The sequence below is a fragment of the Schistocerca americana genome, chromosome 7, assembly GCF_021461395.2.
Source record: "Schistocerca americana isolate TAMUIC-IGC-003095 chromosome 7, iqSchAmer2.1, whole genome shotgun sequence".
NCBI lineage: Eukaryota > Metazoa > Arthropoda > Insecta > Orthoptera > Acrididae > Schistocerca > Schistocerca americana.
In genome coordinates this window covers 552,143,050-552,159,723 of record NC_060125.1, presented here as the reverse complement: position 1 = coordinate 552,159,723, position 16,674 = coordinate 552,143,050, and the positions used below count along the sequence as shown (strand labels likewise).

At 39.5% G+C, this 16,674-nt stretch overlaps 1 protein-coding gene across 2 annotated transcripts in view; it reads left to right on the top strand.

Annotated features, from left to right (window-relative positions):
• Nucleotides 1-1,034: 1,034 nt before the first annotated feature.
• LOC124622070 (succinate dehydrogenase assembly factor 4, mitochondrial-like) overlaps nucleotides 1,035-16,674 on the top strand; it is a 34,141-nt gene continuing 18,501 nt past the window's right edge. For both annotated transcript variants that reach the window (XM_047147643.1, XM_047147644.1), the window contains exons 1-2: nucleotides 1,035-1,186; nucleotides 2,781-2,879. In XM_047147643.1, the coding sequence (XP_047003599.1) occupies nucleotides 1,111-1,186; nucleotides 2,781-2,879 (175 nt within the window). In that variant the 5' untranslated portion in view covers nucleotides 1,035-1,110. The remainder of the gene's footprint in view (nucleotides 1,187-2,780; nucleotides 2,880-16,674) is intronic.

The following is a 16,674-nucleotide window of genomic DNA, read 5'->3' as shown; positions in this document are numbered from 1 at the left end:
AGCTTGTAACCCCTCATATTATGAGAAAAAATACTTGTATAGAGAATGGAAATTTCTCCTCATGAACGGCTGGCGGTAACATTAAGATTCCTAGCAACAGGAAGGAGCTACAAGGATTTGGAATTTTCAACTGCAATATCGAAACAAGAGTTGAGTGAAATAATACCCGCAATTTTTCAATTAGAGCATTGTATGGTGCTGTCTTTTTGTCTCGGTCACTATATTCTTTACTTTAATCTTCCACAAACATGGGTGGTTTCTATATATTTCAATGAATTCACTTACAAACTCTCGAGAAAACCATGTTAATGCCCTGTGCGCACAAATACAAACACTAGACTGAGCAAACAGCTGTTTCGTGCCACATTTGCGGCGATCTCCTGTCCACACGCTCCAACTTGTCTGCGCAGATGTGGTTTGAACCCACAGATTTGAGAGGTTTCGCTCAAACCTCCAACTCCAACTTCCAGGTTTGCACACACCTTAGGTTGGTGCAAATCTTCTGTCCACACCTGTCCTCCATGGTCCACACGCAACGATCTGTCTGCGCAGATGTGTTGTGCGCAGACAGATCGTTGCGTGTGGACGGGCCTTAAGATCACTGTGCAGACATTTATTTAAGGAACTCGGGATATTCACAGTACCTTCGCAATACATATATTCACTTATGAAATTTGTCATTAATAACCCGTCCGAATTCAAAAATAACAGCGAAGTACATAGCTACAACACTAGAAGAAAGGATGATCTTCACTATCTCACTTTGGCACAGAAAGGGGTGAATTATGCTGCCACAAAAATCTTTGGTGATTTGCCAAGTAGTATGAAAAGTCTGACACTTAGCCAACCGACACTGAAAAGCAAATTAAAGGAATTTCTGAATGACAACTACTCCTACTCAATAGATGAATCCTTAGATATGAACTGAAGTAGTAACTGTGAAAAAACAAATAAAATTAAAAAAAGGATTAAAAATTAATTATTTTGAGTAAAGAAAACTTATGTACAGTGACACGTTCCACATCATTACGAGATGTCGTATTCATGATCTATGAAACAATGGTTGATGTAATGTATGAATGTAACTTCGCTGACCGCTGTGATTAGAGAATGGCGCTCAGGGTGAATGTTTTTCTGTTTCAGCAGACGAACGTTCTTGTTGTAGCAGCTGGCTTACGGACCAACAGTACGTTATAATTGAGCAGCTTATCGCATTATTTTTTTATGAAAATAATATACCAGGCACAGGAAGTAATACGAGTTTCGAAACGGAATAAAAATGTGTGATGTAATTGCCAGTAAATCAATGAGAAAGAATATGTAATTTTGCAAAACCAGTTTGCCCCATATAAGTAATGTGCAAATACCGCCCGAACTCGTGGGGAAGTTGCCTAGGAAAACTTTTTTGATAACCAATGTAAATGCTTTGCACATCACATCCCGCACAGGTATTGGTTACCTCATTTATTTGAATGTACTACAACCAATTAGAACTCGTTACGCACATTGAGTTGACAGTTAAAAGTTTACAGTACCTCAGCTACCATCTCGCAAATCTTTTCTGTCTGGGCTACAGATAACTCAATTATTTGATAGCACTCTACCCAGGCTTAGCATTCTGGAATTTGATGCTGCTGAAAAAAGACGGCGATTTAACTGACAAAGAGAGGATTGCCCCACAACAAGATTAAGTCGATGCGTAACTTAAATTGCAAATTAATTCACAATATTTTGGAGAATAATTATATGAAATGTGGTCATACGTAATTGAGGTTGGGATGTTTTGATTCTTGGATCTCGTGAGTCAATACGACAGGTTAATTACACAGCACTGTATACATAGAACAGTACAATAGTTGTTGGCACTGGTGATTATAGCGTGATGGATAAAGTTAATTGGCAGTAAGCAGGCTATCCCAGACTATGTATACACAGCACACAAATGGATAACACTGGTTTGTCTTCAGTTGCTTACAGAAAGTAAATCCGTGTCTTGACAATATACTATCACTTGGTTTCCAGAGTCTCATAAAACTCCCATGTAATAATTAATAAAGGCATCACCACTCCCACAGTACCGTGTCAAAAACACTACTGCACTACACCTTACTGTTTCGTGTAGTAGTGAATGTGGGATGTGGGAAGATCATAGAGCAGAATATACATATTGTCATAGTATTCCTAATTCTGTAATGAGAAACTCGTACAATGTTTATACATCACAAAAAAAGTATGTATAGACACAAAATGTGCAGAGTACGTTCATACTGTGAGAGTAAACTGGTATTTGAAATGGCTCGTACTGTGAGAGTTAACTGGTATTTCAAATGGCTGTCACCAAATAAAATATCATATATTGTAAAATGGATTTCATATAAAATAAGCAAACATTTTTCATTATGAGAATATATTTCTAATGGAATACAAGTTATCATGTATTAAATAATGTCTTATTTTAAATTACACGTGTTTCCGTATTTCAGCTCAAGTGAAACATAGCGTTAATGCAAAGAATTCTGTAAATGATGTTTCCATTAACTAACAAATAAGTTAATGTTGCTAGAATAATTGCATTATTTCTTGCATACAGTAGTCACCACAAGTTAAAGTCTTTAGTTTCTTCAGAATTTCTCACCGTAACTGGAACTGTGACTTATTCCAGATGTTTCATTAAGTCATATTCTGCTCTAGACATCTAAATTAAAGTTGTTGTAGTGCACAATCATATGTAATAATTTCAGGGAAAATATGATTATTGAAATTTTATTGTATGCTTTCAGGTATTCTGCAGAGAAGTGCATCGACAAAACCTGAGAAGGAGCCAGCATGTTCAAAGACAGAGAGAATGGCAAAGAAGCTGAGGGAGAAAACTCCAATAGGTATTCTATCTTTACATGTCAGCCCATTAAAGCAGTGAAATTTTGTTGAAACTGTGTGGATATCAGCAGAGCAACCATATATTTCTTTGCATGAGTCGACATAAGCGTCTGATCCCACGCGTCGGCTTTGACCCGTGACGTAAGGGTGTTGTTGTGTGTGGCGTCATGACGGCACGGAGTTTCGTTTGTAAGTGTGGCGTGTTTGTAGATGTCGTCGTGTTGTGGTTTGTTGTGCTCTCTGGTGGTATGTTCAGGGTTTTTGTTGGTGTGGTGTAATGGGCTCAGTTTGCTTTTGCTCATTATCAAGAATTGTTAGATTGTCGGCTGTGTTTGTAGCGGAATTTGTGTCAGTGAGTTAATGATTTTGTGTGAAGGTTAATTTAGAGTTGTTCGCTGTACGTCGTGTGGTAGTTTTAGTACAATTAATCGGTTGTTGTTTTTGTTCAGGAATGGATATGACGGATAAAATTAACACTGCGCAGGTCAAGGGAAGTGTTCGATCCCAATGTGTGGCTGTGTATGTTTGTATTGGTATCAGGAGATGTTTTTGAGCTATATAGGCCAAGGGAAGTGTTTGATCCTAATTTATGGGATCGGAAACTGCTGTTGAGCTATATAGGTCAAGGGAAGTGTCAGATTCCAGATGATATTGTGTTTAGTGGTATTTGGGGAGTTTTGTGATGTCGGTTTTTTTCGTCGTTTTGTGTGGTTTTGTATGGGGGTGGGTGTCTAAATTTGTTTATATTTAGTTTGTTTGTTGATGTATTTTCATCCTCATAATGTGTACGTAACAACTTTATATGTGCCATATTGGAATCATGGTTTATTGGAATCGTGGTTTATGGTCGTTTCTGCCATATTTATGACGTCATGGGTCAAAGCAGACGGGCGGGATCGGACGCTTCTGTATTTCCCTTTGCATGAACAGTACATTGATCAAAACAAATAGGAAATGAAAATATGGTTTTAACCCACACTGATAACAAAAATAGGATGTTATACCTACATATTCAAAACTATAATTTATCAGATTCTGTGGTATGGTGATCCTTTGGTACGATGCATTCTGACATCACAGAATGTGATACAGATACTACTGATGTCTTCCACAGCCCATCAAAACAAATGGTAAATTGTAGAGCAACTGATCATTTTGCTTCGGTAAGGTACAGGTACTGCAACACCATCATATGGAGCTAAAGTACTCATACTTTACAGAGTTTTCCAAATCTGTTTTCATTTCAGTGACACACATTCCCTTAGTAATTAACTTGTGCTAGCAACTGTATATAAAAGGATTAGTTCTCTTGCATAATCAGTACTGACTCTGCGTTTGATCCAGTTGCCTCATCTTCGTGTAGCATTTGAACTTGATACGCCCTGCCCTGTGCGTTCCTGTGACAGTCTGAGAAATAGGGACTATTGCTTGAAATTCTTTTATCAGTATTGGAAGTCAGCTATCAGTATTTGAGCCTGTATCTTCTGTCTATGATTGTGTTATCTGTAGGGTAAACAAATTGGTAAGCCGATTATTTTGGTCTGAAACATGATGTAATTTCTTGAAAATTTTATTGTTAAATTTACAGATCTCTTCTCTTGAAACTACCTTTTGAAATAGGTATGTACCTTAGTAGGCAACATAAAGGGATTGTTGCTTCAAAGTAACTTATTTGTAAACAAAATCAACTACATAGACTGAAGACCAAGATGACCAATCAAATACAATGAGAGAACAGAGACTGAAGACTTCCAATTGTTTCAATGAACAAGAAGAGAGCATGACGTGATCTTTTTATTTGAGAAGCAACTTAAAGGACTACCATCCGCATAGGTTTTTGCCCCACTGCAAGAATTCTATATATTCCTTCTGAAAGATAAGGAAAAAGAGACTGATACAGGAAGCTTGTTGTCCTCACCTTGGCCAGTGTAATATTACACCTTATGCTTGTCTTGAGTCTGTTAAACTTTTACTGTCAGTGAGACAATGACTTTGGCGTTGCTCTTTCTGATTTATTAACAACTTGCTATTATTATTATTATTATTATTATTATTATTAGTGTTGTTGTTAAAGCATCCCAGCTGTCAGTTTCTTCTCTATTGTATGAGGCTTACATGAAATTTCAGTTACTAAATTTTCATCCTGTGTACTGAATATGCGTTGCTGGCAACATAAATACTTAACAGTTTAATTCTTGTTGCACTTAAGGAACAAACATACTTTTCCATGTACAATAACTTTCGTACTAAATAAATATTTGTGGTAATAGTGTTAGTAGTGAAGTATCAGTGTTAATAGTAATAGCTACACTTTTTGTAGAGAGTAAAATTTTGAAATAGCTGTTAGTGCATAAAATCATTTTACTGTAGTAGCATAACTTAGGTAATGTAGGCATATCAATTTTCTGACAACTGTAAATTTTTTACCATGAGTGAGAGGTGTGGGCTTTGTCATAGGTTTTGTGGGTTCTAGTGCAAAATTTGCGGAAAATATTTTCAGTGGGAGGATTGCTGTGGGGAAGCCAGTGGGCATTCTATGGATGTCTTCTCCCAGAGCTACAGGATTTGAAGCAGAAATAAGTGAAGACAGGAGCAGAAGTGTAAAGTCTGTGCCCTTTAGTTGCAGTTAGAAAACACAAGAGAGGGACTAAATATGATGAAGAGAGAGAAGGGAGCTGGAGAATGGGAACTAGCAAGTGGTAAAAAGGGTGCTAGGAAAAAGATATATCAGACAGTTTCACTGGGTGTACCACCAATAGATTTGGCCAACTGAGAGTTTAGAGAGAAGCTCTTGTAGCTATAGGTGTAGGAAAGATGCAGCAGGCCTCAACAGTTATGAAACCTAAGACAGATGTAACTTCAAATAAAAAGAAGGAGGTGGTGCTGTTAGATAGTTCTCATGGCAGAGGTCTAAGCCAACAGTTGCAGAAAGTGTTGAGGAGTGAGTACCACATCATCAGCATTGCAAAGCTTAGTGCAGGGTTGTTTCAGGTGACTGATAACATAGAAAAGTTTTGTAGGAATGTTACAAAAGAGGATCAGATAGTTATTGTGGGTTGAGCTGAGGATAATCTGGATAGGAACAGGGAATATAACATGGGTGATGACCTGGAAAATATAGCTATTCAAACTGGTGGCACAAATGTGTACCTCGTGCAGCTGTTGCAGTTCTACGATTGTTCTACATCTATGTCTATACTCTGCAAACTACCGTGAAGTTCCTGGCGGAGGATATGTCCTATTGTACCAGTTATTAGAGTTCCTTCCCATTAGATTAGATTTACTTTCATTCCAATTGATCTGTAGTGAGGAGGTCCTCCAGGATGTAGAACATGTCGAAAAAACAATAATACATGACTAATATTTACAACTGAAACAAATAAGCTAATGTACCTTCCACAGGTCCCAAGTGGAATGGTTGCCATTTTTTTAATGAACACTATTAAAGCATCATTTTACAAACACTAATGCACTGAATTTAAAATAAAAAAGTTTTATTTATTTATAAGGTAATAAACATGTTAATAAAACTACTATAATACTTATTTATAATGAACACATTACTGCACTGAAATGTTGCAGAAGTTAGATTGCACTTACACACACACACACACACACACACACACACACACACACACACACTCTCTTATTTCCAATGAACACATTACTGCACTGATATTGTGCAGAAGTTATCAGTTGGTTCTACTGAGAAATTCATCAATGGAGTAGAAGGAGTTGGCCACCAGTAAATCCTTTAGGCTTCTCTTAAACTGAATTTCATTGGTTGTTAAGCTTTTTATGACTGCTGGCAGCCATGGAAGAGATGTGGGGCAGATTTTGCAGGAAAAATTAGGTGACAGGTACCAGGTCACAAACTTTTTCAAGCCAAGTGCATTTCTTAGCCAGATGGTAGAGGATATGGCTTCCTTGTGCAAGGGTTTCACAAAGCAGGATCATGTGATGATAGCGGGTGGAGTGGGAAACAGTATTGATAGGGATCAGGGATACAGTTTTGAGTATGACCTGATGAAAATAACAACGACCCATACCAATGTTGTGCTGGTGCCTGCTTTCGTGCGGCATGATCAGCCCCAGTTGAACCGCTCTGTCAGGAGGGTAAATATAAAGTTGGATCAGTTGCGTAGGGCAGCCACTCTGTCAGACATTGGATTGGTTCCTGTCAAGGCTATTGACAGAGGGGATTTCACAAGGCATGGCATACACCTCAATAGGAAAGGGAAGGGTAAACTGGCAGGGTTGTTAGTGAAATCCAAAAGGGGGAGCACTAGTACGCATGGATATACCTCTTTTTTAGAGTAATGTCAGTGTCCAATGAGAAGTTCAGGCAGGCAGGTGCTAAACAGGTCCAAAACTCACAAAATTCTCACAACAGGAAAGTAAATAATAATGTACCATATTTAACCACAATATTGGTGGATTAAAGAAAAAAGTAGATGAAACTTCCTGGCAGATGTAAACTGTGTGCCGGACTGAGACTCGAACTCGGGACCCTTGCCTTTTGTGGGCAAGTGCTCTACCAACTGAGCTACTCAAGCACGACTCACATCCCGTCCTCACAGCTTTACTACTGCCAGTACCTCGTCTCCTACCTTCCAAACTTTACAGAAGCTCTCCTGTGTGCCTAGCAGAACTAGCGCTCCTGAAAGAAAGGAATTTGCAGAGACATGGCTTAGCCACAGCCTGGGGGAAGTTTCCAGAGTGAGATTTTCACTCTTCCGCGGAGTGTGCGCTGATATGCAACTTCCTGGCAGATTAAATCAGTGTGCCAGACCGAGACGCGAACTCGGGACATTGCCTTTCGCGGGCAAGTGCTCTACCAACTGAGCTACCCAAGCACAACTCACGCCCCGTCCTCACAGGTATACTACTGCCAGTACCTCATCTCCTACCTTCCAAACTTTACAGAAGCTCTCCTGCGAGCCTAGCAGAATTAGCAATCCTGAAAGAAAGGATATTGCGGAGACATGGCTTAGCCACAGCCTGGGGGGTGTTTCCAGAATGAGGTGGCTAGTTCTCCTAGGCTCGCAGGAGAGCTTCTGTAAAGTTTGGAAGGTAGGAGACAAGGTACTGGCAGTAGTAAAGCTGTGAGGATGGGGCGTGAGTCGTGCATGGGTAGCTCAGTTGGTAGAGCACTTGTCCGTGAAAGGCAAAGGTCCCGAGTTCAAGTCTCGGTCCGACACACAGTTTTAATCTGCCAGCAAGTTTCATATCAGCACACACTTCGCTGCAGAGTGAAAATCACATTCTGGAAACATCCCCGAGGCTGTGGCTAAGCCATGTCTTCGCAATATCCTTTCTTTCAGGAGTGCTAGGCTCGCAGGAGAGCTTCTGTAAAGTTTGGAAGGTAGGAGATGAGGTACTCGCAGTAGTAAACCTGTGAGGACGGGGTGTGAGTCGTGCTTGGGTAGCTCAGTTGGTAGAGCACTTGCTCGCGAAAGGCAAAGGCCCCGAGTTCGAGTCTCGGTCCGGCACACAGTTTTAATCTGCCAGGAAGTTTCATACCAGCGCACACTCCACTGCAGAGCGAAAATCTCATTCTGGAAAAAAGTAGATTCTCACAAAATTGAAGTAAAAAATAATGTTACCATTTTTCACCAAAATATTCCGGGATTGAAGAATAAAGTAGATGAACTCCTGGTTTGTTTAGATGACATTGAATCATATAATGTAATAGATATACTATGCCTGTCTGAGCATCACATTGTGTCTGATATGGAAAAGGTAAATATCAGTGGTTATAAATTAGCTGCACATAAGAGTAGAGAGAATAAGGTGAGAGGAGGAGCTGCCATATATGTCAAAAGTTCTCACTGTGTAAAAAGCTTAGATACAAAAAGTTTTGTCTAGAACAACATATAGAAGCATGTGTCTGTCAACTTAAACTGAAGGAGGGCTCTTTTATAATTGTAACAGTATATAGGTCCCCTTCAGGAAACTTTCATTTATTTCTGGAAAACTTGGATGCCTTGTTGTGCTATCTGTCAGATAGGGGAAAGCAAATGATTATTTGTGGGGACTTGAATGTTGATTCACTGAAAGAGTGTAATAGAAAGAATGACCTGGAAGTCTTGCTTGGTTCTTTCAATTTGACATCTGTCATTAATTTTCCTACTCAGATAGTAAAGGACAGCAGCACATTGATAGATAAAACTTTTATAGGCCAAGATAGGTTTAAAAACATAAATTCTTGTCCTGTTGAGAATGGGCTTTCTGATCATGATGCTCAGCTAGTTACAGTTTATGACATAGCTCCATTCAGTAATTCAAAACCACCCGCCAAAGTTGTGCATGTAATTAATGACTCAACAATTAGAAATTTCAGAGAAAATCTTCAGCAGCTAGACTGGGATGGGGTGTACAAGGAACCCAGTGCTAATTTAAAATATAACTTGTTTCATGATACACTTGTAAGAGCATTTGAAAACTGTTTCCCCAAGAAAGTAGTTAAATCTAATTATAAGAAACTACGCAAAAAACCTTGGCTTACTAAAGAAATAAAAGTATCTTGTAACCACAAAAGGGAACTGTGTCCAACAACAAGAAAGGGTAATGACCCAGAAACAGCCAAATATTATAAAAACTACTGCGAGACATTAAGAAAGGTTATGAAAAAGTCCAGAAGCATGTGCATCATGTCTGAGATGAATACCTCTGAAACAAAATCAAAACAATTTGGAATATTATTACAAGGGAGACAGGGCAGCCAAGAGTACAGGATGACGGCCTTACCATCAAAGTGAATGGAAACTTGACAAACAACAAGCCGGAAGTCGAAAACATTTTGAGCAACCATTTTTTAAATGTTGTAGAGAAAATAGGATCTAAATGTTCATTAGAAGAGGCAAGGCAGTTAATGGAAGAGGCCTTACCAACACCGATAGATACAATTGAAATTCCACCCACCTCTCCTTCTGAAATTACGAAGATAATAAACTCTCTCAAGAATAACAGCTCACACGAAATTGATGGCGTTTCCAGCAGGATAATAAAAACTTGTTCCCAAGAGATAAGTGGTATTCTTAGCCACATATGTAATGGCTCTCTGAAGGAGGGTAATTTCCCAGATAGACTGAAGTATGTCATTGTTAAACCACTGCATAAAAAAAGGGGATACGTCTGATGTCAACAACTACTGCCCAATCTCTCTTCTGACTGCCTTATCCAAAATTCTTGAAAAAGTAATGTATTGTAGAGTAGCTTCACACCTTTGTAAAAATAAAGTTTTAACAAAATATCAGTTTGGTTTCCAGAAAGGTTTTTCAATGGAAAATGCTATATATACTTTCACTAATAAAATATTAAATGCTCTGAGTTACCGGAAGTCACCCGTTGGGATTTTTTGTGATCTCTCAAAGGCTTTTGATTGTGTAAATCATGGAATACTTCTAGATAAGCTCAAGTACTGTGGTATGAATGGGACAGCACTCAAATGGTTTAAATCATACTTAACTGGAAGAGTGCAGAAAGTTGAAATAAGCAGTTCACATAATATGCAAAAAACTGGTGATTTCTCAAACTGGGGAACAATCAAGAATGGGGTGCCGCGAGGTTCAGTCTTGGGTCCTCTGCTGTTCCTAATATATATTAATGACTTGCCATTCCATATTCACGAAGATGCAAAGCTGGTACTTTTTGCCGATGATAAAAGTATAGCTATCACACCCAACAGACAAGAATTAACTGGTGAAATTGTAAACGATGTTTTTCAGAAAATCATTACGTGGTTCTCTGCAAATGAGCCCTAATTAAATTTTGACAAAACACAGTACATACAGTTCCAACAGTAAATGGATTGGCACCAGTAATAAATATAGACTTCGATCAGAAATCGGTAGCTAAAGTAGAATATTCAAAATTTCTAGGTGTATGCATTGATGAGGGGTTGAACTGGAAAAAACACACTGAGGATCTGCTGAAACGTTTGAGTTCAGCTAATTACGCTATTAGGGTCATTGCAAATTTTGGCGATATACATCTCAGTAAATTAGCTTACCACACCGATTTTCACTCTCTGCTTTCGTATGGCATCATGTTCTTTCGTATGGCATCATGTTCTGGGGTAACTCATTGAATAAAAGAGTGTTCATTGCACAAAAGCGTGTAATCAGAATAATTGCTGAAGCTCATCCAAGATCATCCTGCAGACACTTATTTAAAGAGCTAGAGATCTTCACTGTAGCCTCACAATACCGTATTTACTCGAATCTAAGCCACACTCGAATCTAAGCCGCACCTGAAAAATGAGACTCGAAATCAAGGGAAAGAAAATTTCTCGAATCTAAGCCGCTCCTGAAATTTGAGACTCGAAATTCAAGGGGAGAGAAAAGTTGTAGACCGCACCTCCAAATTGAAACAAAGTTGGTCCATTGTAATATGAGACACAATTTAGGCCGAATGAATGACTATACAGCTACAGTAGTTTGGTTTGAGTCGTAAGCTTAGCAGTTAAGCTTTACCAGGTAGCCATTGCTATGCGTCAGGCACTCCGTCCGTATTTATATGGGTTCCCTTCCTTTTTCACATGCTTCGTCTGGTTTGAATTGATTGCTTATTTTTCTTTGATCTCATAAGTGCCGTTCTCTTTGTTATAGGTGTTTACGTCACTCTAAGCTGAAAATGCATTACTGTACTGTGTCATGCATTGTTTGTCGTATTCTGATAATGAGTGTTTACGGCCTGTCGCCGCTCGCGGCATGGCTTGCTTTTGTGTGCGCTACTGCCGCTTACAATGAAAAAAAAGAAGAGAGGAATTGTCCCATTAGTGAAACAATGGCAAGAGATTGCTATTTGTTGTTACTTACACTGCTGCTTTCTTTGATAATGATCAACAAGAACCAAATAATAGACTGCGTATGATAGAAGATATTTTGAACGAGAGTTTAGCGAAAATTTTTCTCCGTTTGAAAATCTTTGCAGACGCCTCATTAGTACATTACATTCTGCACAAAAATAAGAGTCATCCTAGATTTAAAAATGTAGTCAATTGGCGTGGTTCATTTCTGACTGTATCACTATTAGGCATAAGAATAATACGAATCTAAACATGACATGATATGTATATTCTTCCGCGTTTGCTGTCGTCTCACTCTAGTTTCATAGTTTATTAGGCAGACAGGATTTAAATGAGATAGCAGCAAACACGAAAGAGTACATGGCAAAATGTTTATATTCATATTATACTTATAGTGAAGAGAATACTACATGTGATTCACAATTCATAAAAGTTCATATTAGCAACCATCTCTTCTCATAGGTAGGAAAAAATTGAGAACATAGAGTTGGCCATATTGACAAACATCCCAAACAATCTTTCCAGTCGGATTTTTGTAGTACATTGAAATGCTGCTACATTGGAAGATTAACAATACGGAATTTGTATTTACTTCTTGGATAATGTATGAAAATGCAGTGGTCGAAAATTGAGGCGGAGAAAAAGCTCATCTTCCACCTTTTTTTAAAATTTATTTACTGACGCAGAGGTTTTGGCGTCAGTATTTATCTTTTTGCCTGCAGAGCATGCCTGTGTAGCGCTACATATATTCGACGGCAGAAGTTAGTTGTGGCGGCACCTACCAGCATTTTTCAGAACTCCCGCTTACTTTGCACTCGATTCTAAGCCGCAGGCTGTTTTTTGGATTACAAAAACCGGAAAAAAAGTGCAGCTTAGATTCGAGTAAATACGGTATATATATTCACTTATGAAATTTGTTATTAACAATCCAAATGAATTCACAAATAATAGCAGTGTACATGGCTACAACACTTGGATAGAGGATGATCTTCACTACTCAAGGTTAAATCTAACTTTGGCTCAGAAGGGGGTAAATTATGCTGCCACTAAAGTATTTGGTCACTTACCTAATAGCATCAAAAGTCTGACAGATAGCCATATAGCATTTAAAAGGAAATTAAAAGAATTTTTTAATGGCAACTCCTTCTACTCGTTAGATGAATTTTTGGATATAGTAAGTGGATAATTTACCCAACCCCCCCCCCCCCCCCCCCCAAAAAAATAAAAAAAATAAATATTAAAAATGTTAAGCTTCATGTAATATTTTGTGTAATGTTATATCTTGTATAGACACCTTTCATTAACCTGACATTATCCACATCATTACGAAGTGTTGTATTCATGGAACAAGTACTAATCTAATCTAAATTGAAAATGTATGTTCCTGAATAATGCACACCTTTTTGTACAAGAGTAAGTGACTTTAAATCCTTGTGAAGATTATGCTTATTTCTAGTATTGATTCCATGAATTGAGCTGTTGGTTTGAAGAAGCGATGTATTTTTAATGACAAATTTCATTAAGGAATAAATATATTTGGAAGCAGTAGTTCATATCCCTAGTTCCCTAAAGAGGCTTCTGCAGGACGTTCTTCAGTTCACACCACATATAACTCTTACTGCACGTTTTTGTGCCCGGAAAACTTTAGCTTGGCTGGATGAATTACCCCAAAAAATAATCCCATATGACATTATGGAATGAAAGTAAGCATAGTATGCCAGATTTTTCATTTTTATATTCCCATTGTCTGACACAATTCACATTGCAAATAGAGATTTGTTAAGATGCTTCAGCAATTCTGTGGTGTGCTCCTCCCAGTTGAATTCATTAGCAAGCTGTAATCGCAAGAATTTAACACTCTCCACTTCTTCTATCTGCTTGTCATCGTATGTTAGGCATATACTCGTGGGACACCCCTTACAAGTTCTGAACTGCGTGTAGTGTGTTTTTTCAAAGATTAGTGACAAAGAATTGGCTAGGAACCAGTGATTAATGTCCACAAATATTTTATTAGCTGATCTTTCTAAGACTACACGTCATTTGCTATTTATTGCAATGTTTGTATCATCGGCAAACATTCCTGTATGAAGCATGGGAAGAATGGTTGTTTGGATGCCTCTGTCCATGCTGTAATTATTCTAATCTTGTCCTCAGGGTCCCTATGTGAGCGATACATAGGGGGTTGTAGTGATACATTGGGCATTGTAGAATATTCCTAGAGTCATTATTTTAAGCTGGTTCTTCAAACTTTGTTACTAGACTTTCTCAGTACAGTTTATGTCTATCTTCAAGAGCCTACCAAGCTTCTTCAGCATCTTTGTGACACTCTCCCACAGTCCAGACAAACCTGTGACCATTTGTGCTGCCCTTCTATGTACACATTCAATATCCCCTGTTAGTTCATCTGGTGCAGCTCCAGCACACTTGAGTGGTGTTCTGGAATGGGTCACACAAGTGATTCATAAGCAGTCTCCTTTGTAGAATGATTGTGTTTCCCCAGTATTCTACAAATAAACCATCATCATCTTAATACTACTGTTAGGCGCATTAACATGAAACTTGGAAGGGCACTGATAACCAAAGAAATGGCTCATACTTCAGTGGTGCCAATTGAGTCTATCAATAGATTAGTCTTTACAGGATGAAGTCTGTATCTCAATAGGTGTAGGAAGGGGAGGTTGGCAAAGCTTATAGGTGACAGTTTAGTGGGGAGTGGTGAAATCATACATGGAAAAAATCCTGTATTAATTAGTTTTAGAGCTGTAGCTCTTTTAGACTGAAGTCAGCTGATAGGTATCCCTGCTTAAGGGCACTTTCTTTAACAAAGGAACCACCTTCGAGGAAAGTCAGGCATCTGAGTAATGGAGCAGTTAGCACATTGCGTCAAATTTTAAGAGGAATTAGAGATAAAGCTACTGAACTGCTTATTCATGTTAACTTTCACATAATTGTTATATCCTAGCACCACTTAAAAAAATGTGACAATTTAGAGGCTTTTCTTTTTCTGCTTGCTGACGACACTAGCTTGGTAGTGCAGGGTGTTGAGTGCAACAAAACATAGGCAGTTAATCACATTCTGCAGTTCAAGACGTAATTTCATGGCTTGTAGAAAATAAATTGATGCTAAGTCACAGTAATACTTTGTTTTTACAGTTTCTAACACAATGTTCTACTAAAATTGACATTTTGATCACACAGAAAGGGCATATGACTAGCCCCTGTGTCTCAACGATTCAAATTTCTAAGCATTCAAACAATGGAAAATTCAGGATGGAATGTAACAATGTTATGAGAAGGATATTTGCTACTCAGCATACAGCAGAACTCACACACACACACACACACACACACACACACACACACACACACACACACACACGACCATAGTTTGTGGCAGCTGAAGCCAGACAGCGAGCAGCAGCGTATGATGGGAAAGGCAAGCAGGTAGTGGGGGTAAGGAGGAGGCTGGGCTGGGGAGGGGGAGGGATAGCAGGTTAGGAGTAGGAGACGGAAAGCGCTGCTTGTGGGAGCGCACAGGGACGATGTGGAGATAGGGTAGAGTAGCTAGGTGCAGTTGGGAGCTTATAAGGAGGGTGGGGAGTTGCAGTAAAGGAGATAAGTAAAAAGACTACGGGTGTGTTGGTGGAATGGAGGGCTGGGTAGTGTTGGATTGGGAACGGGGAAGGGGATAGATGGGTACAGGGGTACGGGCAATGACTAACGAAGGCTGAGGCCAGGAGGGTTACAGGAACATAGTATATATTTCAGGGAGAGTTCCCACCTGCGCAATTCAGAAAAGCTGTTGGTGATGAAAAGGATTCAGATGGCACAGGATGTGAAGCAGTCATTGAAATAAAGAACATCATGTTGGGTGGCGTGCACAGCACTGGGTTGTCCAGCTGTTTCTGGGCCACAGCTTGTCGGGGGCCATTCGTGCAGACAGAATGTTATGCCCACAAGGAATACAGCGCAGCAGTTGCAGCTTAGCATGTAGATCACATGACTGGTTTCACAGGTAGCCCTGCCTTTGATGGGATAGGGGTGTTTGTGACTGGATTGGATTATGTGCTGGTGGGAGGATCAGTGGGACAAGTCTTGCTGCTAGTTCAGCAACAGGGATATGAAACATGAGGCAAAGGCTTGGGAGCAGGGGTTGTGTGGGGATAGACAAGGATACTGTGTAGATTCGGTGGGTGGCAGAATACCACTGTGGGAGGGGTAGGAAAGATAATGGGTAGCACATTTGTGATTTCAGGGCACGACGAGTGGTAGTTGAAACCCTGGCGGAGAATGTAATTCAGTGTCTCCAGTCGTGGGTGGTAATGAGTCATGAGGGGAATGCTGCTCCGTGGCCGGACGGTAGGACTTTGCAAGGTGGTAGGTGACTGGAAAGATAATGTACGGGAGATTTCTTATTGTACAAGGTTGGGAAGGTAATGATGGCCTGTGAAGGCCTCAGTGAGACCCTCAGTACTTTTTGAGAGGGACAACTCATCACTGCAGATGTGATGGCCACAGGTGGCTAGGCTGTATGGATGGGACTTCTTGGTATGAAGTAGGTGGCATCTGTCGAAGTGGAGGTATTGCTAGTGCTTGGTAGGTTTGATAGGAAAAGAGGTACTGATGGAACTGTCTTTGAGGTGGATGTAATATCTAGGAAGGTGTCTTGTTGTGTTGAGTAGAACCAGGTGAATAGAGGAGAAGGTGTTGAGCACTATTGAACATCACATTTCACAATACCCAACGGATTCCAAACCAACAACCTCCTTCGTAGTTGTCATGACCAGTTATATCCTCAACCACAATTACTTTTCCTATCACGGCATTACCTACAAATGAATCCAGGGTATGGCTATGGTCATCCGCATGGCACCATCCTATCCCAACCTATTCATGGGCCATCTAGAGGAATTCTTCGTAAACACCCAGACTCCTAAACTTCACATCTGATTCATATTCATTGATGACACTTTCGTGATCTGGAT